Source organism: Phoca vitulina, unplaced genomic scaffold, assembly GCF_004348235.1.
Source record: "Phoca vitulina isolate PV1807 unplaced genomic scaffold, GSC_HSeal_1.0 scaffold30, whole genome shotgun sequence".
Taxonomy (NCBI): domain Eukaryota; kingdom Metazoa; phylum Chordata; class Mammalia; order Carnivora; family Phocidae; genus Phoca; species Phoca vitulina.
In genome coordinates, this window is record NW_022589733.1 from 10,704,730 (window position 1) to 10,725,679 (window position 20,950).

Genomic DNA, 20,950 nt, shown 5'->3' on the forward strand with positions numbered 1-20,950 from the left:
AGCAGACTCCAAGCTCAGTGCGGAGCCCGATGCAGGACCCAAGCCCACGACCCTGAGATCATGATCTGAGCCAAAACCAAGAGGCAGCTGCTCAACCAAATGAGCCACCCAGGTTCCCCAATTTAATTTTCTTTTTACATTTTATTTATTTATTTTAAATAATCTCTACACCCAATGTTGGGCTTGACCATCAAGAACTTATGACCTTGAGATCAAGAGTAGCATGCTTTACCAACTGAGCCAGTCAAGCGCCTCTCTTCTTTTGATTTTTTAATTCAGCTATCATACTTTTAATTTTTAGGTGCTTTCATTTTGCTTATTCTTTTTTTTTTTTTAACAATTTATTTATTTATTTATTTAGAGAGCAAGTGTGTGTGTGGGTAGGGGGAGGGGCAGAAGACGAGGGAGAGAGAGAATCCCAAGCAGACTCCTTGCTGAGCACAGAGCCTAACGTGGGGCTTGTTCTCACAACTGTGAGACCATGGCCCAGCCAAAACCAAGAGGTGGACGCTCAACTGACTGGGCCACTCAGGCACCTCTAAAGAACTTCTTCTTGTTCTTTTTTTTTTAATACTCTTTTTAAAAAAATATTTTATTTATTTATTTGACACAGAATGAGAGAGAGAGAGAGGGAGAGGGGAGAGCATGAGCCAGGGGGAGAGGCAGAAGCAGACTCCTCGCTGAGCAGGGAGCCCAGTGCAGGGCTCTACCTTAGGATCCTGGGATCATGACCTGAGCTGAAGGCAGACGCCTAACCAACTGAGTCACCCAGGTGCCCCTCAGATGTGGTTCTTACCTTTGCTTCTCCGTAGGTGTTCTCCCTACCTCCCCCCTCACCTGGCCCTAGCTCCTTAAGGATTTTTAAATTTATCTTTGACTTTTTGTATTTTGAAAGTGATATGACTAGGTGTCATTTTTTCTTAAACTAATATTCACACTCAATGTGGGGCTCACACTCACAACCCTGACATCAAGAACCCTATGTTCGGGACGCCCGGGTGGCTCAGTTGGTTAAGTGTCTGCCTTCAGCTCACGTCATGATCCCAGGATCCTGGGATGAGTCCCGCATTGGGCTCCTTGCTCAGCAGGGAGCTTGCTTCTCCCTCTGCCTGCCGCTTCCCTGCTTGTGCTCTCTCCCTCTGACAAACAAATAAATAAATAAAATCTTAAAAAAAAAAAAAATCCTATATTCTACTAACTGAGCCAGCCAGGTGCCCCTAGGTGTCATATTTTTTGGCATTTATGCTGCTTGGTGTTCTCTGACCTTCCTGGATCTGTGGTTTGGTGTGTGTCATTAATTTAGGGGGAATTCTCAGTCATTATTTTTTCAAATATATATATTTTTTCTGTTCCTTTCTCTCTTCTTCTGGTACTACCATGATGTATATGGTACTCCCTTACAGTTCTTAGATTTTCTTTTCTGTTTTTGTTTTGTTGTTAATCTTTTTTTCTATTTACTCTTCAGTTTTGGAGGTTTCCATTGAGAAATCCTGAAGCTCAGAGTCTTTCCTCAGCTGTATCAAATCTATTCATACGCCCATCAAAGGCATTCTTCATCTCTCTTTGAGTGTTTTTGATCTCTTGTATTTATAATTGGTTCTTAGAATTTCCATCTTTCTGCGTACATTGTCCATGTATTCTTTTTTTTTTTTTAAGATTTTATTTATTTGACAGAGAGAGACACAGTGAGAGAGGGAACACAAGCAGGGGGAGTGGGAGAGGGAGAAGCAGGCTTCCCGCTGAGCAGGGAGCCCGACATGGGGCTTGATCCCAGGACCCCGGGATCATGACCTGAGCCAAAGACAGACGCTTAACCACTGAGCCACCCAGGTGCCCCAAATAAATAAAATCTTAAAAAAAAAATAAATTCCTTGTCTGTTAATTCCATCACCCTTGCCATATCTCACCGTATTTTTGGCCTTTAATAGGTCTCATAATTTTTTCTTGATAACTGGACATAATGGACGAGGTAAAAGGAACTGCTGTAAATAGGCTTTTTATAAAACAGTGACCAGGTACTGGAGGAAGGGAAGCATTCTGTAGCCCTATGACTCAACCACAGTCTTCAGTGTTTCTGTGTGCCCCGCACACGCTTCTCATTCTCTCCTGTCCTCTCTACTTGCCGAGTTTTTATTTGCATGATAGTTTGTGAATTACCAAAATACAACTTAACTTTCTTCTTAAAATATTAGTATTTATGCAGTTGATTGTTCTCAAATCATTTAATTCTTGTCTCCCGTCCTCTCTAGATGGCACAGGGCCAGCAGAGTGGGCTGGACCTCTCTATTTCCTCTCCTCCACATGGAAGGCTAGAGGGGGCTGGAGTTGGGTATGTGCCTTCCCTCAGGTCAGTTCGGCTCTGATAAAAATCCCAGCAGGATAGGCTCTGGTTAAATTTTAAGTTTCCCTTGAGGGCAGGTCTTGTTAAAGAACACAATGCTCTGGCACGTTTCCAAAATGGTGTCTTCTCCTCTCCCCTCCTGGAAACTCGAGGGGATTTTTCTCTGCCGTTTACTATGAGAACCTGTAGAGTTCCAGGAGGTAAAATGCACCGAAGTGGGCCCCCTTCCCGTGACTGGGTCCCCCCTGTGTTTTTCTCTCTCAGATTTGTGCACGCTGAGCCTCCAGCAATTCATCAGTTAGAGCTCTGGGGGCTCTGCCCTGACACGGGTTCCTGCAGAGCTTTCTGCTTGTGGGCTTCTGCCCTGCTCTTGCCTGCCACTCTCTCCGGTTTTGGGGGCGGGGGGTGGGGGAGGGCAGGGGTGTGCCCTGTAATCTGATATCTTACCCATCTAAGAAGAGTTGTTGACTCTGCAGTTTGTTCAGCTTTTTTATTTGTTAGGATGAGCCACTTCCAAACTTCTTACAGGCTGGACTGGAAACACGTGAAGTTCATTTTTAATGGAGGAATGATTAAAAGAATCTTGTGCCTAGGAAACAGAGTGTTCCTGCACAGACAGTGTGTCCGCCTTCTTCCTGGCTACAATGTCTCTGGCCTTCTTCCACGCCTACTGAAATTTGTTTCATTGTATCACAGCAATGAATTATTACCAAATCTGGATTTGGAATATCTAATCTACATCTAGCAAAACTGATTTCTGTGATTATTTGGTTGGCTGATTCCCCCACCAGACTGGAGGGCAGAATCTAGGGAGGTGGTCCTGCCCCCAGTATCGGGGCATCACTTGGGAGTACTGGACCACCGCCAATCACCAGGAGCCCTCAGAGGAGTCTCCTCTTTCATAAGAAGAAACACACGAAGATGACCTCTATTGACCAAAGGAAGACACTGCAGTTACTCTCCTTCCTTCCAGCACAGGGACATGATCAACATGATCCCTGCCAGCTTCCAGGCACTTCACGCATGTTATTACGCCACTTGTCCCTGGATTTACAATATTGACATCTACAAGGTGGGCACCATCGCTCCCACTTTAGAGGTGAGAAAAGCGGGGTTGAGAGACGTGAATTGATTCTCTGAGTTTCTGCATCGTAGGAAGCATTGCTAAAATCCACCCCAGGTCTGTCCGAGACCAAAGGCTTGCTCTGTCCACCAGTCCCCTGCTACTGAGTGTGGTCCAAGGACCAGAGCATGGGCAACATGGGGGAGTATTAACAATAAAGACCCCACGGGGCGCCTGGGTGGCTCAGTGGGGTAGGCGTCCGACTCGTGGTTGTGGCTCATGTCATGATTGGCTCATGTCATGATGGGCTTATGTCATGATCTCTGGGTCCTGAGACTGGAGCCCCGCGTAGGGCTTTGTGCTCAGCGGGGAGTCGGCTTGGAATTCTCTCTCCCCTTTCCTTCTGCCCCTCCCCCCTCAAATAAATAAATAAATCTTAAAAAAAAAAAACACCTAAAACCTTAATACAGACTTCAGGCGCCACCCCAGACCTACTGAATCAGAATTTGTATCCTAAGGAGATAAAAATTTTGTCTGTACCTTAAAGCTTGAGGTGCACCCTGACTCCCAGGAAGCGGTAGGGGAATCCGTTTGTCGTCTTGAGGAGACACTGAGTTCTCTTATTTATTCTGTGAACGTGGATTTCTGGCTACAAAGCACTCTGTCATTTTTCATGCACTGTCTTTACATAGGCTCCCTTTTCCCCTGGGAGGTAAATAAGGTCAGTGATTATCATTCTGATTTTAGAGCTGGGAAAACAGAAGCCCGGAGGGGTGAAGCACTCTGCCCAGAGCTACTAGTCAGCAGGCATCCCAGCACTTGACATGGATTGGCTGGGAGGACGATCCAAGGGTTCCAAGATCTGGTGTTGGCGCCAGCACAGGGATCGAAGGTTCCTGAGCTTGCCTTCAGGGGTCAGAAAGCACAAGGCTGGCTCTGAGAGAGCCTTCTGCTCACTTGTTTATCCATGCACGATGAGTGTGGTCTGACTCCAATTTTACTACCTGTGTGTCCCTGAGCAAACTATCTGATAATCTCTCTTAGCCTTCTCTTCAGAGCTATTGTAAGGATCAAAAGAGGATGATGCAGGGCCGCCTGGGTGGCTCAGTCAGTTAAGCGTCTGCCTTCCACTCAGGTCATGATCTGAGGGTCCTGGGATCAAGCCCCGCGTAGGGCTCCCCGCTCTGCGGGAAGCCTGCTTCTCCCTCTCCCTCCCCTCCCCACTTGTGCTGTCACTCTCTCTCTCAAATAAACACAATCTTAAAAAAAAAAAAAAAAAAGGATGATGCAGGTGAAGTGCTGGCACGAGGTCAGAACGCTAACAAATGGTCGTTGCTATTCATTCATTTGCTCCACAACTATAGGACCTGTGCTTACTACGTGCCAGGCTCCATGCTTACTATGTGCCAGGCTCCGGGCCAAGATACCAGATGGACAGAAGTGTTAAAAAGAAAACCACAGGCCCAAGGTAGAGTTGTTTGCCCCCGGGATAGCAACCTGAAACTTCAATGCAGTTTCAGCCTCCCCCAGAAATGTCTTAACTGATGAGCCAGGAATTTCTCATCAGCACCTAGGAGGCAATCTGTCACCTGGGCCCTCTCCATCCCCCAAAGGAAGATGAAGTAATCCACCTAAGATCCCCTGCCCCTCCCTTTAAGAGGTGACTTTGCCCGAAGCAATCCTTTCTTTTCTTTTGCTAATAACCACATTGTCCCACTCCCCTTCCCTTCAACACCTTCCATTTTGCACAACTCCTTGGAGCGTCTCTGTACTTGCTAGATAGGATACTGCCTGATTCATGAATTGCCTAACAAAGCCTATTTGATCTTCAATTTTACTCAGTTGAACTTTTTTTTTTGAGAGAGAGAGGAGGGGCAGATGAAGAGAGAATCTTAAGCAGGCTCCATGCTGAGCGCAGAGCCCTATGTGGGGCTCCATCTCACAGCCCTGAGATCATGACCTGAGCCAAAATCGAGTTGGACATTTAACCGACTGAGCCACCTAGGTGCCCCTGAATTTTGTTTTTTGAACAGGGGATGTGCCCTTGCTCCCATGGAGATTACACTGTAACGGGGAATATATGATCAAGTGCTTTTAAGTATGGTGAACAAGACGTGGAATGTCTTGAGTATAATGAATGAATGGACGAATACGGCTGTTTGCCTTTAGCTTAGGTGTAACTCTTCCCTCTGTTCACCCAGAGGAAGTGAAAGCAAACCTCCAGCTCTGGTCTCCATAGTCCCGTGTGAAGCATGGCCCAAAGCTGTCTCAACCCTCCAGCCCTTCAAAAATACTAGGCCACTTCAGAAGTATTTTCTCCCTGGAGAGTCCCCACTCCCATTCCCAGGAGGGAAAGGGAGTGTGGTGGAAGATGAGCTGGTTAGACTTTACCCTACGGGCAAGTCTCATCCCGGCTGCTCTCCCACACCCAGGTGATACCCCACAGACAGTGGCCACTTTTCAGTTCTTCAAATGCCAAGTACCAAACACGAAATTTTCCCCCATGCAGTTCCCATGGTCTGGAAAGGTTCCCCCACCTCTCCCCACTTAGTTTATTACTACTCATCATTCAGGGGCCAGCTCAAATGCCGCTTCCTCCAGGAAGCCTTCCCTGACTCCCCAACAAGCTTCAGGCCCCCAAAGAGAACATTCTATATATTCTCTTGTTGGCACATATCACAACTTGCAAGTGTGTACTTGTGTGGCCACTTGCTTGGCATCAGTCGTACCCCGGAGTCTGAGAGGGGAGCTGCTGTGTTGCTGAGTATTTTCCCGCCGGCCCTGAGCAGTGCCTGGCTCTATAACCAGGGCCTGCTCAACACATGCCTCTGAAGGGATGAGGCTGGTTGTTCAGGACTTTGAAGCTCGTCCCAGAATGTGAGGGCAGCGAGACAACAGCACAGAGACTGGTCTGAAGCCGTGCGGTGTGGGGAAGACGTGAGGAGGACTGGAGCCAAGGCAGAGGCAGCGGGACAGGAGGTTGGTGGTGGTGGGGGGGGGGGGGCTGATGGGATGGGGAAGAAAGGGGAGGCATCAAGAGCCACTTGTATATTCCCATCTCGGTGAAGGGAGCATGGCAGCACTCATGCCTGAGACAGGGGTCAAAGTCGGTAAGGCCAAAAGTCCTCCCGCCAGCCCCTCCCCCACCCAGCCTATCTCCCTCCTGTCAGTAGCCTGGACTCTGTCCCCAGCGCCAGACGGAGGCCACACAGCTCAGCAGCACAGCCCAGCAGCACAGCCCCTTTTTATTAACCATTCTCTCTGGTACGAATGTGCACAAGTAGAAAAAAAACAGTAAAATACCCTGGCGTGGAGGGCAGGGCAGGGGGCTCCTGAGGTGAGGCCAAGTGGCCAGATTCCAGCTCCTTCTCCGGACGGGTCTCTTTCTGGGCGGTGCCCCCCACCCCCACCCCTCAGCTGAAATCCAACACCAGGAGGCTGCGCAGCCCTGCTGACAGGACCGTCCTAACCGTGCTGGGGCTGAGGGAAAACAGCAGCGAGGGTCTGGCCCGAGGGCCCGAGGATGTGAGGAACGGCTGTCCCCCAGTCTGGAAACTGAGCAGAAGCCCAGCCGGCCGCCGGCCAGCCTCTGCTTCTGTGATCTCAGCGCCCTGAGTGGTGGGCTGCTGGGTGGGGGGGTCCCACTCACCCCTGCTGCAGAGGGACCGAGGAAATGCTGGGAGTTCCAGGTGGAGGAAGCCCGAGTCAATGCCTGGGATTGGTGGGTCTGAGTGAACAGCCAGAGAGAAAGGGAAATGCAGACCAGGAGAACAGTGTCCTCCTCACCTCGCCTGGGGCACAATCCAGTGTAACCTCAGGCCAGGCCTGGTGGACCCCTGGAGCTGACAAGAGGAGGTCGGGCACACCCCCTACTACCCCCCAGGCTTATGTGAGCCGGAGAGACTGAGCTAGGAAAATGGGGTAGGGGCTGAAGAAATGAGGTGGGGAGGGAGCAGACAAGATCTGGACTGGAAGGCAAACTTCCAGACTGGCGGGACTACGCTCAGTGACAACTCAGCAGCTCTTCTCCGTGGGCTATCCTGCTAGGGTGACAGGGGAGAGGTGACTAGAGGGCAGGCAGAAGAGAAGCTACCAGAGAGGCTCACCCTGAGCCCGACCAGCCCAGCCCGCATGGGTGTGGAAGGCTCCCAGTCTTCTCTATCACCCACCCCGTGCCTCTGAAGCGAGGGGCCCACCTGGAATCAGAGAGAGAGAAGCAGCCGTCCTGCCTAGGGAAAAGCTGACTGAGGAGTCCTCACAGCACCGTGATGGTGCGGCACGGCCCCTGGCCTCGGGTTCGGAGCCGGGCTGGCACCGTTTGTAAACATTAGACTTGATGATGTCTGGGGATGGGGGAAGACAGGGATGCCTGGACCCTCAGGTTTGGGGAAAGAAGCCCCAGGATGGAGTGGACAGGGCCTGACTCAACTGACCTCTGTGCTACCTTTGGAAGTTGCCAGATCCCAGAGAAGCCACTGCGGGCCAAGCGGCTGACAAATTGGAGCAGGCCCTGAGTGCCAGGGTAATGAGCGCAGCCCCTGCTCAGGACAGGCTGCTCTGTGAAGGATGGTGGTGGCCCTTTGCCCACACTCTTTCTCCAAAGCAAAGTCAGGCTGGGTTCTTTTTTTCGGAGATGTTCTGACCCTCTTCCCCCATGTTTTTCCGGCATGGAGAAGTTGAGAGTTGGAGGACAGGGAAGGTTCTTCTGTGACACGAGACCTCCTCCCCCAATCCTCGCACTGCCGGGTTTGAGCTGTCCAGAGGCGTGAGGCCTGCTTTCACTCCAGAACTGTCTCTGGAAAAGGATGTCCAGATGTCATCCCAGCAGGAAAGACGAATGATGTTGGATTCAGGGTGGCCCCACAGCTCAAGAAGATGGGTTCCTGGGTCCAGTGGCAAAACCCATGTGTTGCCTGGGAGGCAGTGGTTATGCCAAGAGATCCACAAAGATGGCGTTGGCTGTGGTCTGGCCAAAGATGAAGGCTCCCAGGGTGACCAAGAGGACACCATAACTGACCAGCGCCCACCAGCTGTAAGGTAGAGGGAGAGAGGGGCCTAGTTAGTCAACCCACACTTGACTTTGCAGACTTTTATATATATATATATATATATATACACACACATTATATATATATATAAATGTGTATGTTATATCTATATAAGTATATATATATATATATATCAGTTAATTATTGTAATTACTTATACCACTTCTCCTGTGGGTAGAACACTTCCTACTTCTATTTTTTTTTTTTTTAAAGATTTTATTTATTTATTTGAGAGAGAATGAGAGAGAGAGAGAGCACATGAGAGGGGGGAGGGTCAGAGGGAGAAGCAGACTCCCTGCCGAGCAGAGAGCCCAATGCGGGACTCGATCCCGGGACTCCAGGATCATGACCTGAGCCGAAGGCAGTCGCTTAACCAACTGAGCCACCCAGGCGCCCCTCACTTCCTACTTGTAAATGACTTTTCATACAAAGGTATGTGGGATCAGTCTAGATCCCTAAACTTGGTCAGGAGACCAAGGCCTAATGGGATTCACTAACTACTCACAGCAAGCCAAGGGCAGAACCAGGATTAGAAAGCATGTGTCCTGATGGAAATATGTTCAGGAAAAAGCAGTTCACATGGAGTGTGATCCACTCCATTTACAAAAAAAGCAGACATCTGCAAATCCATGTATCAAAGATAGCAACAGGGCATTATAAGAATATAGCAGGGTATTGAGATTAAGGGTGATTTTAATTTTCTTCCTTAGACTTGTATTTTTAAAGTTTTCTATAATGAGGGGCGCCTGGGTGGCTCAGTCCATTAAGTGTCTGCCTTCGGCTCAGGTCATGATCCAGGGTCCTGGGATCGGGCCCTGCATCGGGCTCTCTGCTCGGTGGGAAGCCTGCTTCTCCCTCTCCCACTCCCCCTGCTTGTGTTCCCTCTCTTGCTGTGTCTCTGTCTGTCAAATAAATAAAATCTTAAAAAAAAAAAAAGTTTTCTATAATGAATATTTCTTGCACAATAATTTTTTTAAAAAAGCTTGCAACCTGTTTTCAACCTCTGTACTATTCGAAGAAATGTGGATATTAAAACAATGTTGTGTTTTTCATCTATCAGACTAACAAAAACTTAAAAGGCTTTTCCATACAATACCGGCACGGCTGTGCAAAAGAGAGCACTCTCCCTCTCTGCTGCTAGGACTCTGACTGGTACCGCCTTTCTGGAGGGACATTGGGAGCCGATGTGCAAAAGTGAAAATGAGCATGTCCCACGATCCAGCAATTTCCTTCTAAGAATTGATCCTGCCAAGATCCTCAAAATAGGTGTGCCAAGGTGTCCGTGTATAAGAGTATTCATGCATTCATAAAACAGAACACTCTGCAGCCCTCAGAAAAGAGAAGTGGACGGATCTTCTTGTGCTGACAGAGAGTGATCTCCAAGACAAATGGTTAAGTGAAAGAAAGCAAGCAGTAGGAAAGTCTAGCATGAAGCCATTTTTGGAAAACCCAAACTAGACACAGCCTCATGTGCTTGTGCATACACATGCATGCTTCATGCACAGAGAGCTCTCTCAGGACGAGGGATTGGTGGGGAGTGGGCTGTAGGGGCAAGAGGGACTTCCACATTCTTCTCCGAAGTCCTTCAGTAGCATTGGAACTGGTACAACCAGCATGTGCCACCCATTTAAAAAGGGATTTAGAAAACTCTTATGTTTTTCAAGTACAGAAGTCTCTTGATCCCTACCTGTTTTCGGCCCCCCGTGCCCCTGCCAGACCATCCCTCATCCAGCACTTCCCTGACAGGACCACAGGGTGCCCTGCTTTACCTGGCCGGCTTGACTTCTTCCATCTCAGAGAGTTTGGCTTGAATGAGGCACAGCCCTGGAAGAGAAGAGGAGGCCCCCAGAGCTCGGGTGGGCTCCTTCCCTCGGGCCCATCCTCCCCCTTTACCAAGAGGCTGTGGCAGTGAGTGGAGAAAGGCCTGCGTGTGCTCTTCCAGATAATACCCTGCCCCCACTCCGCGCACAGCTGGAGGCCAGCACCTGACAGGCACCCCGTGGGCCGCACGCGGGCCTCAGAGCTCACGGGCGGCAGCGGAAGGTGATTCAGCAGCAGCGCCCACCACACCGGGGGCCCTTCCCAGTGTCCTTCTGAGCAGGTGTGGCCGCCACCGCTCCAAGCACCGTGGCAAGGACTTGCCAGCTGGTCTCTCGGGGAGGAATAAGCTGGGTACAGGTGGAACTCGTGGCTGGGCACATGCGACCATTTCCCAGGGATCTGGCGGCAGACTCGTGTCTGAAGTCTCCCGACCTCTGCATCGGGGTGCCGCCACCAGACCCCATCACCCTCTGGGCTATCACGGCCTGAACCAGCCTGACCCCTCATCGGCAGGCAGCAACAGATGCGTGAATGAAAGGTTAAGAGTACAGGCTGTGCACCTAGACAGACCTGGGTCAAAAAAGCTGCTACTCAATAGCTGAGTCTGTTAACTTCCTCCCATCTCTTCATCAGCAAAGTGGAGAACACACCTGTGCTTTCTTTTCAGGAGGGCAGGGGTTAGCACAGAGCCCAAGGTGGGTGGTTAATAAGCACTAGCAGGAGAGCAAGGGAGGAGCTGAGGCCGAGGCCGTGGGCGCCGGTGCTGCGGGGAGGAGGGTGCCGGGGGTCCCCACCTGGGAAGACAAAGATGAAGCAGGCGGCCAGGCCTCCAATGACCGAGATGACCTTGCCGATGTCAGGGATGAAGAGCGCCAGCAGCAGGGTGAGCAGGAACCAGACGAGGGTCTGCAGCACGCGCCGCCTCCGCTCCCGCCCCACGTCCTCCTCCACCGGCATCCCCTGGTAGCGTAGCCACAGGCCTTCGACCACCGCCCTGCCCACGAACACAGTGGCTCAGAGGCCCCCACTTCCAGTTCCCAGAGCCAGACCTCTGAGCGGGTAGACTGGGGGTATGGCCCTAAGCTCTGAGACTGTTCCCTGTTCTGTGAAATGGGCCTAGCAGGACTCCTCTTGTGGTTGCCATGGGGACTGGCTGGGATGGCGGATGCGATGCGCTTAGTGCCTGGGCTGGCCCAGGATTCCTCTCCCCCCCAACCCTGGGAACTGATACTATTATTCTCCTTGGGTACCTACAAGGCTGGGTGTTCAGGAAAGGATCTGGATTACAGGTTCTTAGAGGACTCACAGAAGGTCAAAGGACCATGTTCAAAGGGCTTACAAAAAGAGAGGAGCCTGGGGGGGGAGGGAGTACCCCCATGGGATGGAGAGGGGGCTCACCGCCCACAGAAGTGCAGGATGGGGTAGGAGGTGAGCACGCTCAGGATGATGAAGGCACGGGCAACGGCCACAGCCATGTCCTCGGAAGGGTAGGACAGGAGCACGTCGGGGTCCACAGCAGCTCCAAAGGTCAGGAAGCCACAGATGCCTGAGGACAGGGACAAGAGGGCTGGGCAGGGGCGATCCTGGGAGGGTAAGGGGATGGACCGTTGACTCCTGGGTGCAACATCAGATGGGGAGGGCGGTGGAGCAGCTCTGGAGGCTAAGAGGGTGTCGGGCTGGGACCCGAGGCCTTCTCCCTGACTTTTCCCATTCCATCCCCACTGCCACCTTTGTCATCTTGAGCTCGCCCAGCACATTCCTGTGTCAGGGCATCTGCATGAACATTCTGTCTGCCCAGCCCTTCATACCCCCATCCCCTCACCATTCAGGTCACAGCTCAGATGTCCGCTCCTCAGAGAACGCGTCCACCCTGCCCACCCACCATAACCCCTGGCCCTGAGTGCTCACTCACACCACCCTGCTCTATTTTCTTCAGAGCACTACTCTCTCTCTGCGTTTTCTTTTTTAAACACTTGTTCATTGCGTATCTCCCCAGCCAGAACACGAGCCCCAGGAGGACAGGGACTCTGCCTATTTGCCTCTGTTGTTCCTGGCTTTGTCTTCAGAGGTAGAACAGTGCTGGCCCCCTACCACCTGTGGAAGGAATCACAGGGCCTGGACTTCCTGGTCTTCTGGTCCTGCTCTGTCATCCAAACCATTCCCCGCATGGCGCCCACGGCCATTTTTTGCCAAGACGTGCCCCTGCTTGAAATGCTTCCTCTCTGGCCCCCAACAGTCCTCAGGCCCAATAGGACCTATCCGTTCCCTGTCTGGCCTCACTGCCTGCCACCCGCCCCCAACTCACCCCACTCCAGACCTTTCTGTCCCTGCCTCAGCGGCTTGGCATTTTCTGCCTCCGTCTGGAATGCTCTTCTCCCAGCCCTTCAGATTCTGGCTCCTCATCACTGGGGCCCCCCCAGATGCCACCCCCTGAGAGAGGAGCCTTCTGTGAACCACCCCCTTTCTGTGATCCATGTTGGCTGTCCCCACCTCTCCCAGCCCCACTCACATCTTCCCTGTCTGACTGTCACGGTGGCACTCGCCACTGTCTAGAATGCCTTACTGATTCCTGATTTACTCTGTAAGACTCTCTCTGCCTAGACCGTCAATTCCATGAGAGCAGGACCATGGCTGTCAGTCTTCACGGCATCCCCCACGCTGGGAACAGTTCCTGGCACTTAGTAGGCACTGACTGAGAGCTGCTGAATGAATGGATGAATACATCTCTCTCATTTGGGTGGGAGGAGGCCCAAGGCAGCCCAGGTTCAAGCCAATGCCTACAGAAGTGTTTTTGAAATGCTGGGAGTGCAGGGCTATCCCCAGGAGAGCTGGGCCAGAGGACACGGAGACAAAGGCGGAGATTGGGAGCACTCCAAGTCCAGCCCTCAGAGGGGAGCACTCACCTGTGCCCATGTAGACAGCGAGGGCAATGACCATGGCGGCTGTCACCACCCCACCCCAGGTCTTCACCTTGGGCCGCCGCATGCTGTTGAAGACGGGCACGCTGCTCACATGGCACTGTTAGGGTGAAGGTCACAGTTATGGGGGGAAGTAACCCCTTCCCCGGTTTCCAGAGGGAGATACTTTGGGGACAAAGCCCAGGACAAGTCCCAGGGCCCCAACTCTGTCTTTCCTCCCAGGATGTCCCCATCCTCCCTGTAATGTGGGTTCCAGCCCGGGGTGGGGAGCAAGCTGAGAGGCCAAGACAGGAATGTTGCAACCGGCACCTGAAATCCGAAGCAGATGGTGGGCATAGCATTGAACACGGTCACCCAGGAAGCTGGCCTGTGGACAAACACACACGGATCTGCTGCCTGTGCACCCCCCAGAGCCACTGACCGCCTCATGCCCTTCCTCTTCACTCAGCCCACCATGACCCTCCCCCACCACTATTCTACACATTCAACCCCCCTAAGTCTGGTAACAGGGAGAGGGCACCTCTCCACTTCACAGGTCAGTAAACTGAGGCTCTGGAAGACCCTCCAGGGACCAAAATCCCGAATTTCTGGCTCCTGCACTCAGGCTTTTGCTTTCCTTTCTTTCTCTTTCAAACATAGGAAACTTTTTTTTTTTTTAAATGACAAAACAGCTTCATCCTCATACAGAAAATACAGAAGTTACAGATGAGCACAAGTCGTAAAAATGGACAAGTCCACCCTGGTAGTCTCCATAACCAGAGGCCTCGTCTCATGATGACTCATCTTGTTGGATATTGGTGGCAAAGTCTCCCCATCCCTGGTTCTCACTCTTCCCTCCAATAAAAAGAGATTCCTGCCTTCTTCCTACAATGACCGATGAGTCAAGTTCTGGTGAGCGAATGAGCCTTGAGAAGAGCACCTGTGTGGCCTTTTGATGTCTGACCTAGCACCTCCCGGGGCCCAAGTGGTGGCGTCCCCCGGGGGTTCTTACCCACCTGGTCAGGATGTCCCCTGGGGTCATCTCTTTATCTGGCCAGATATATTTGATGATAATGATGGCAGTGACGTACCAGGTGCCCACGACGCTCAAGAAGCTGCCAGAAAGAATGGACTGAGCTTCCTCTTCCCCAGCCCCAGCTGCCCTCTCTCTACTTCCACCCCAGGGAGTACCCATCCTCAGCTCTCGTGACCACAGTGTCTACCGAATGAATTGGGAGACTATTCCAAACAAAGATTAAAACGATGCATAAGAAATAAGTTTTAGAGGGGTGCCTGGCTGGCTCAGTCAGAAGAGCATATGGCTCTTGATCCTGGGGTCATGAGTTTGAGCTCCATGTTGGGTGTAGAAATAAACTTAAAAAAAAAAAAGAAATAAGTTTTAGAGAAACTGGTCACAGCTTGGAGGGAGCTGGACCCAAGAGGGGGCAAGACTGATATTTCTGACCATTAGGAAATGTTCTGGTTCAGCTCCATGGCTCAGAGGTCTGGGCTTGAAAGCACATCTGTTAACTTCCATCCGTGCAGCCCCCACTTGGTGACAGCTGCGAACAGGGCCCTTCAGAACTAGGAGACGCTGGAGGGAAAAGGGCTGGGATGTCAACATGAAAGGGGAGCTTGGAGACAGCTGAGTGCGACCCTGTCAATTATGGATCGCAGGAAATAGCTCGGAATCACACAGCTTTTCAGACCCTGAGCCAGGAAGCCAGTCCTCTCCCTTCATACCAAGCTGCATGGAACACAGGGCCAGGCTTGACAATTCCAAATGATCAAAAATCCACTCTCCCCGGGAAAACCATAGCCCTGGCCAGGAAGCTGCCTTCACACTCCTGATTATCATCCATCCCTTCTTTGACAAGGACATTTGGAGTGGAGTCTCTCACTGATGCAAAGGGCCACTGTCTTCCTTGTTGCTGACACAAAAGGAAACCTTAGGCTGGAAGCCTTGCAAGCCCTGGCCCACCCTGCCTTGCCCGCTCTTGCTGCCCCAGAAGGAGAGGGCTTCTCCAGCAGTGCCTGGGTCTCTAGCTGCCTGTGATTAGAGCTTCCGTCTGGCCTGGGCTGGGCTGGGGTCTCCGAACCTGGCATATTTCTGGAAGCCGATCTCTCTGGGGATGGAAAGGGGCAGGATGAAGAGGAAGGCCGTGAGGCTGATGGTGAACTTTCGGTCTGTGTACCAGGGGCTGCCGCCGGCCCCCTCAGGCTCCTTCGCCATCACAGCTATAACTGCACAGGAAGGAAGGAGGGAACGTCACGCCAGGCCCCTGCAGACTGCAGCCCTCCTGCTCTGGTGAGCCTCAGGGCCTCCATCAGTGTAATGGGCTCAGCAGCCAGGAAGGAGGATTTGCAGAAGAATGCTGGACCCAGGCTAGGCCCCAGGGCAGGTGTTTGTGCCTGTTCCCTCCCCCGGGGATCCCCAGGGCCGAGGGGGAGGGATGAAGGATGTCTGGAGGGGGAGCCTCACTCTTGTCTTGTTGGTCCCCGATGATGATGAGGAAGGCGATGCAGGTGCCGAAGGTGTAGATGGCAATGGTCACCTCACAAAGCACTCCCGTCAGCTTGCCACACACGGCCCACACCACCTCCTGGTAGGTCCTCTCATTGCTGGCCTGGGAGCAGTAGGCCAGGATGACGAGGCCGCTGATGATGAAGACCAGCATGCCCTGCAGGCAGGACAGAGCCAGAGGGTGTGGGGAAGGCCTGGCAGCAAAGGGCAGCCTGGTCTTGCTCAGCATTTACTAAGCCAATGCCCGAAGCCAGTTTGGTAAATGAGTCTCATCTTGTGGGCAACTTTACCAGATTGCTGGAGGCTGCCGAGTTGAGGTTTTCTCTCAAAACAGAAGTTTTGTGGAGAATTTCAAACATACACAAGAGTGGACCGGATGGTATCATGAACCCCCATTCACCCATCACTCGGCTTCAAAAATAATCAATTCGTGGCCCATGTTGTTTCTGCTACTCCCCACCCCCCCACCCCCCCAGATTATGTGGAAGGAAATAGAGGCTACCAAATTATTTCACCAGTAAATAGTTCAGCATGTAGTTCTAAAAGATAAAGGCCCGGGGCGCCTGGGTGGCTCAGTCGTTAAGCGTCTGCCTTCGGCTCGGGTCGTGATCCCAGGGTCCTGGGATCGAGCCCCGCATCGGGCTCCCTGCTCTGCGGGAAGCCTGCTTCTCCCTCTCCCACTCCCCCTGCTTGTGTTCCCTCTCTCGCTGTGTCTCTCTCTGTCAAATAAATAAATAAAATCTTAAAAAAAAAAAAAAAATAAAAGCGCCCACTTTTTAGACATACACTACACAATTATTCATTTTGCAGCCGATGTCCAAACTTCCCTGATTGCTGGGAAGCACTCTGAAGCCTCACCTGGGCTCAGAGGAGAGAATGCTGGAATAGATTAGTAATGTCTGCCAAGTGTGAGGGTGGGGAGAGTGGCCGCATGTGTCATGCACTGACTACCCCGGATGCAAAACCTCTCTTCTGGGGGAAGAGCCCAGACCCAGCACCCGAAGTGCATTTCTGCCCTAGCGGCCAGCACACTCACCATCTGCAGTGTGACGCCGGCCGCCAGCCCGCCTGCGGTGCTGAAGGCTGCGGGGAAGTTGAGCAGCCCTGCACCTAGGCAGGCGTTGACGACGATGAAGATGGCCCCAATGGTGGAAGTGGTGCCTCTGCCCGGACCCTCAGGAGAGGCCTCCCCTTCGCTCTTGGGGGCTGTGTCCACACAGGGACTCTGCAGCAGACGGGCCCGCTCCCCGGAGTCTGAGCTCGAGCCCCACTCGCCGAGGTCACTGTTGATGCTGACCTCAGCCATGGCCCCGGGAGCCCTCTTCCCGCGGGGTCTGCAGATTCGGCCTCACAATCACATCCCCTGGGCAGCTGAGGGAACACCTTCAGCTGGAGGGCGGTGCCAGCCTGTTTGGAACTATGATCCCAGGAGGCCTGTGAGCTCCAGCTCTTCTCAACCTAGATGGGAGAGACAGGTACTACTGTTACCCTGGGATGGGCACAGAAAGCTGAAACAACATTCTGAAGTTCAGATGGCAGACATTCAAACCCAGGGGTGCCTCTGTGCAGAAAACGGCGATGGGTGCCACAGTGCAGGGTGGCAGAGACAGAAATACATCCGATGCGAATCCTGCTTGCTTCAGGCTTACAGACCCTCAGGGTCAATAAGACATAAACATAAAACAGAGGAGTACTAACACATCAGCACTACAGAGAGGCTCCACGTTGGGCAGGAGTATCATGGACATATCTTATCTCATTCAGTCCTTACCACAGTAGTCATGAGGTTCAGAAAGATCATATCACTGACCCAGGGTCACATATTAGCAAGACAGGATTTGGATCTAAATCTATCTGGCTTCCCAGCCTGTTTCTACACCAGAGTTGCAGGAGCAGCCCTCACCTAGAACTGGGGGTATTTCAATGTATTACAGTCCCACATATCTCCCTCTGGCTCAGAGTCTAAATTCTGCGTAGCTTTCAAAGCCGTTCAAAATTCAAGGCTAATTAATTCTCACTCTTCTCCCGAGTGACTGACCTAACCACGCCCATCAGAGAGGCATCCCTCTGATGCCCTCAGTACACTGGGGGGTTTAGAATGGCTAATGAGACCCCCTAGGTAGTCAGATGCTTCTCATTTCTCCTCCTGGTGATGGCTGAACAAAGGTGGGAATTGTACACTCCTGAGAGGTTAAAGGAAGAATCTGGATGCTCTCAGACAACTGTCACCAAGCATACACCTCAGCTCCAGAGGGAATCTCTCTCTGCCGGCTCCAAGTCCAGAAAGATCAGTCAGATGCTACAGGGCTTCCTCTTATGCAACCTGTTACCCAACCAGTAACTCAGCAAAAAATCAAAGCTGTGAGTAGTGGAGGTAGAGTTTGGGGCTCCCAGCTTTCCAGCATAGCTCCAGACAGAGCCGTGCGAAGTCAGCACTCCCAGAGCTGTGAGACCTCCTCATCCACCCTGCTTCCGTCTCAGACACAGAGGTCTCTGCGCTGGTCCAAGAGTTCTCAGCTCTCCTTCCCAGAAAAGTCCTCAGCTCCACAACCCCCAGCTTACCTGCTATTTCCACCTGATGGTCTAAGGTGGAGGGTATGTTGCTCCTTACAGCTCTTTCTCCCCAAAGATCTGGGATCTGATTTTCCTCACTTCCCTCGCTGGCCCCAATCTCTTCTTTCTCAAAACTTCACCTAAAATCGGCTGTCAGCAGAGAGAAGAGTTTGAGTTGTTTCTGCGCTGGTCAGCAGAGTGAAGGAAACTGAGAAGCTCTGACACCAGATCAATCAGGGGAACAGGCCCAGGGAAGGGAAAAGGCTAGAGTAATGTCACAGCAGGTAGTTGGCAGAATCAGAACTACAAGCCTGACATCCACAGGCTCAGGCCAGAGCTGTAACCACTGCCGCGGGCCCCCTCACATTCCAATCGGAGCGGGTTCCCAGTCCAGCCTGGGGCTGGATCCCAGAAATACGCAGGGTGGGTTGCATTGGAAGAGGGCCAGGGCGCACCCGGAGCGGAGGGGAGGATCCCCAGGCCCGAAGCAAGGCGAAGGGGCTGCTGTGAGGTAAGCTAGGGAGACGCTCCGGGACTCGATCCGGGCCTAGCACCGAGTGGAGACAGTGGGGCTAGGCTGGGCAAAGCCGGCCCAACTGAGGGCGGGCGGGGGACCGAGGACGCCGGGCTTCCGAGCCCTGCAGGGAGTGGGCAGGACTCTGCCGCAGCGTGGGCCCCAGGGCCCCGGGACTTAAGCTTCCACCCTCCACAGCCTCTACCTCCCTCCACCTACCTACAGTGCTTCACACCCGAGCCGGCTGTAAGGACACGTGAGCCGCGGTCACATGACCGCCGGGACTCCTGCGGGCCGCGGGAGGCGCTGGGAGTTGTAGTTTTCCACAGGCTTTGGTCTTGGTGGGCACCAGCTCCCTGAATCCTCAACCCCACAACATTGACCCGAGATCCTCTGCAGGCCAGCTCACCATGCTTATCCTGTTAGTTTTAATCCTGGGTGGCTCAGTTGGTTAAGCGTCTGCCTTCGGCTGGGGTCATGATCCCAGGGTCCTGTGATGGATTCCTGCGTCAGGCTCCCTGCTCTACCAGGAGACTCCTCTTCCCTCTGCCCCTCCTTCCACTTGTTCTCTCTCTAATAATAAATAAAATCTTTAACAAAATAAAAAAAGATTTATTATTTCAGAGAGAGCGAGAGCGAGAGCGAGAGACAGAGTGAGCCCTAGGGGAGAAGCGTCAGGGGAGCCCCATATGGGGCTTGATCCTAAGACCCTGAGATCATGACCTGAGCCAAAATCAAGAGTTGTATGCTTAGCCGACTCAGCCATCCAGGTGCCCCCAAATTCACCCTTTTAAAGTGTCCAGTATAGTGGTTTTTAGTATATTCAGAGTTTTGCAGCCTGCCTAATTTCAGAACACTGCTGTCACTCTTCCTAAAACTCTGTAACCATGAGTAGCCAGTCTCCACTCCTTTCTCTAAGCCCCTGCAAACTACTAATCTACTCTGTGTTTTTACGGAGTTGCCCATTCTTGACATTTCATAAAAATAGAATCATATGTGACTTTGTGTCACAAGAACATCCACCTCAGACAGATTAATATATGTGACCTTCTCATCACATATATTTTGCCTTCTACTGTTTTCAAGGTTCATCCACGTTGGAGCATATTTATTGCTGGTTAATATGCCATTGTTGGGCTATTCCCTATTTTGATTATTCATTTCACCAGTTGACTGGACATTTGTGTTGTTTCCAGTTTTTGGCTAGTGTGAATAACAGTGCTATAAACACTCACATACGTTTTTGTATGGATGCATATTTTCATTTATCCTCAGTATTTACATAGGAGTAGAATTGCTGAGTCAAATGGTAACTGTTTAAACTTTTGAGGAACTGCCAGACTGCTTTCCAAAACAGCTGCACCATTTTACATTCCTATGAGCAGTGTATGAGTTCCCAACTTCTCCATATACTTGATAACCCTGGGTATCTTCTCTTTTTCCTTATACCCATCCTAGTGGGTATGAAAGGATTCTCATTGTGGTTTTGATTTGCATTTCCCTGCTGTTAGCAACTTTTCATGTGCTTATTGGCCATTAGTATGTCTTTTCTGGAGAAATGTCTATTCAGACCCCTTTTCCAGTTATTAAGCAGGTTGTCTTTGTATTACTGATTTGTACTGGTTCTTTATATATTCTGTATACAAATCCCTTATCAGATATGTGATTTGCAGTACTAATCTCAACATTTTTTTATAAGATTGTTGTTTTGAAAAAGTTGGTCTTTCAGTTACTGGATATAAAGGTAAACTAGTGGGACGGCTGGGTCTCTCGGTTGGTTAAGCCTCTGCCTTCGGCTCAGGTCATGATCTCAGGGTCCTGGGATCTGAGTCCGGCATCAGGCTCCTGCTCAGTGGGGAACTTGCTTCTCACTCTGCCTGCCCCTGCTTGTGCTCTCTCTCTGACAAATAAATAAATAAAATCTTAAAAAAAAAAAGTAAACTAGTAATTTCTGAAAGCCCCCAAAATTAAAAACAAAAATCAAAAAAATCCCCCAAATTCCCAAGCCTAGAAGTAAGGAAAGAGTTAAAAAAATTTTTTTTTCGGGTGCCTGGGTGGCTCAGTTGGTTAAGCGACTGCCTTCGGCTCGGGTCATGATCCTGGAGTCCCGGGATTGAGGGATTGAATCCCACATCGGGCTCCCTGCTCAGCAGGAAGTCTGCTTCTCCCTCTGACTCTCCCCCCTCTCA

General features: G+C 51.5%; 1 protein-coding gene across 3 annotated transcripts; it reads right to left on the reverse strand.

Annotated features, from left to right (window-relative positions):
- Positions 1-6,635: 6,635 nt before the first annotated feature.
- SLC38A7 (solute carrier family 38 member 7) lies at positions 6,636-19,039 on the reverse strand. 3 transcript variants are annotated; one of them, XM_032424489.1, is made up of 12 exons: positions 18,981-19,039; positions 18,257-18,397; positions 16,731-17,152; positions 15,653-15,851; positions 15,270-15,414; positions 14,187-14,285; positions 13,501-13,558; positions 13,177-13,291; positions 11,672-11,819; positions 11,068-11,267; positions 10,222-10,276; positions 6,636-8,434 (listed from the first exon to the last, which is right to left on the reverse strand). In XM_032424489.1, the coding sequence occupies exons 3-12, from the start codon at positions 16,998-17,000 to the stop codon at positions 8,332-8,334; spliced, it is 1,392 nt and encodes a 463-aa protein (XP_032280380.1). In that variant the 5' UTR covers positions 17,001-17,152; positions 18,257-18,397; positions 18,981-19,039; the 3' UTR covers positions 6,636-8,331. The 3 variants fall into 3 exon arrangements, with proteins under 3 accessions (XP_032280380.1, XP_032280381.1, XP_032280379.1); XM_032424490.1 differs by lacking the exon at positions 18,981-19,039 and adding an exon at positions 18,703-18,965; XM_032424488.1 differs by lacking the exon at positions 18,981-19,039 and having other exon boundaries at positions 18,257-18,674.
- Positions 19,040-20,950: the final 1,911 nt, after the last annotated feature.

Bases quoted from the DNA above. Each gene is read 5' to 3' on its own strand.
- SLC38A7 (XM_032424489.1), bottom strand. From the start codon at position 17,000: ATGGCTGAGGTCAGCATCAACAGTGACCTCGGCGAGTGGGGCTCGAGC. The intron at 14,286-15,269 runs GTTCGGAGACCC...TCTTTCTGGCAG, and splicing joins GGCTTCCAGAAATATGCCAG to CTTCTTGAGCGTCGTGGGCA. The intron at 11,820-13,176 runs GTGAGTGCTCCC...CCCTGTCCTCAG, and splicing joins CGCTGTCTACATGGGCACAG to GCATCTGTGGCTTCCTGACC.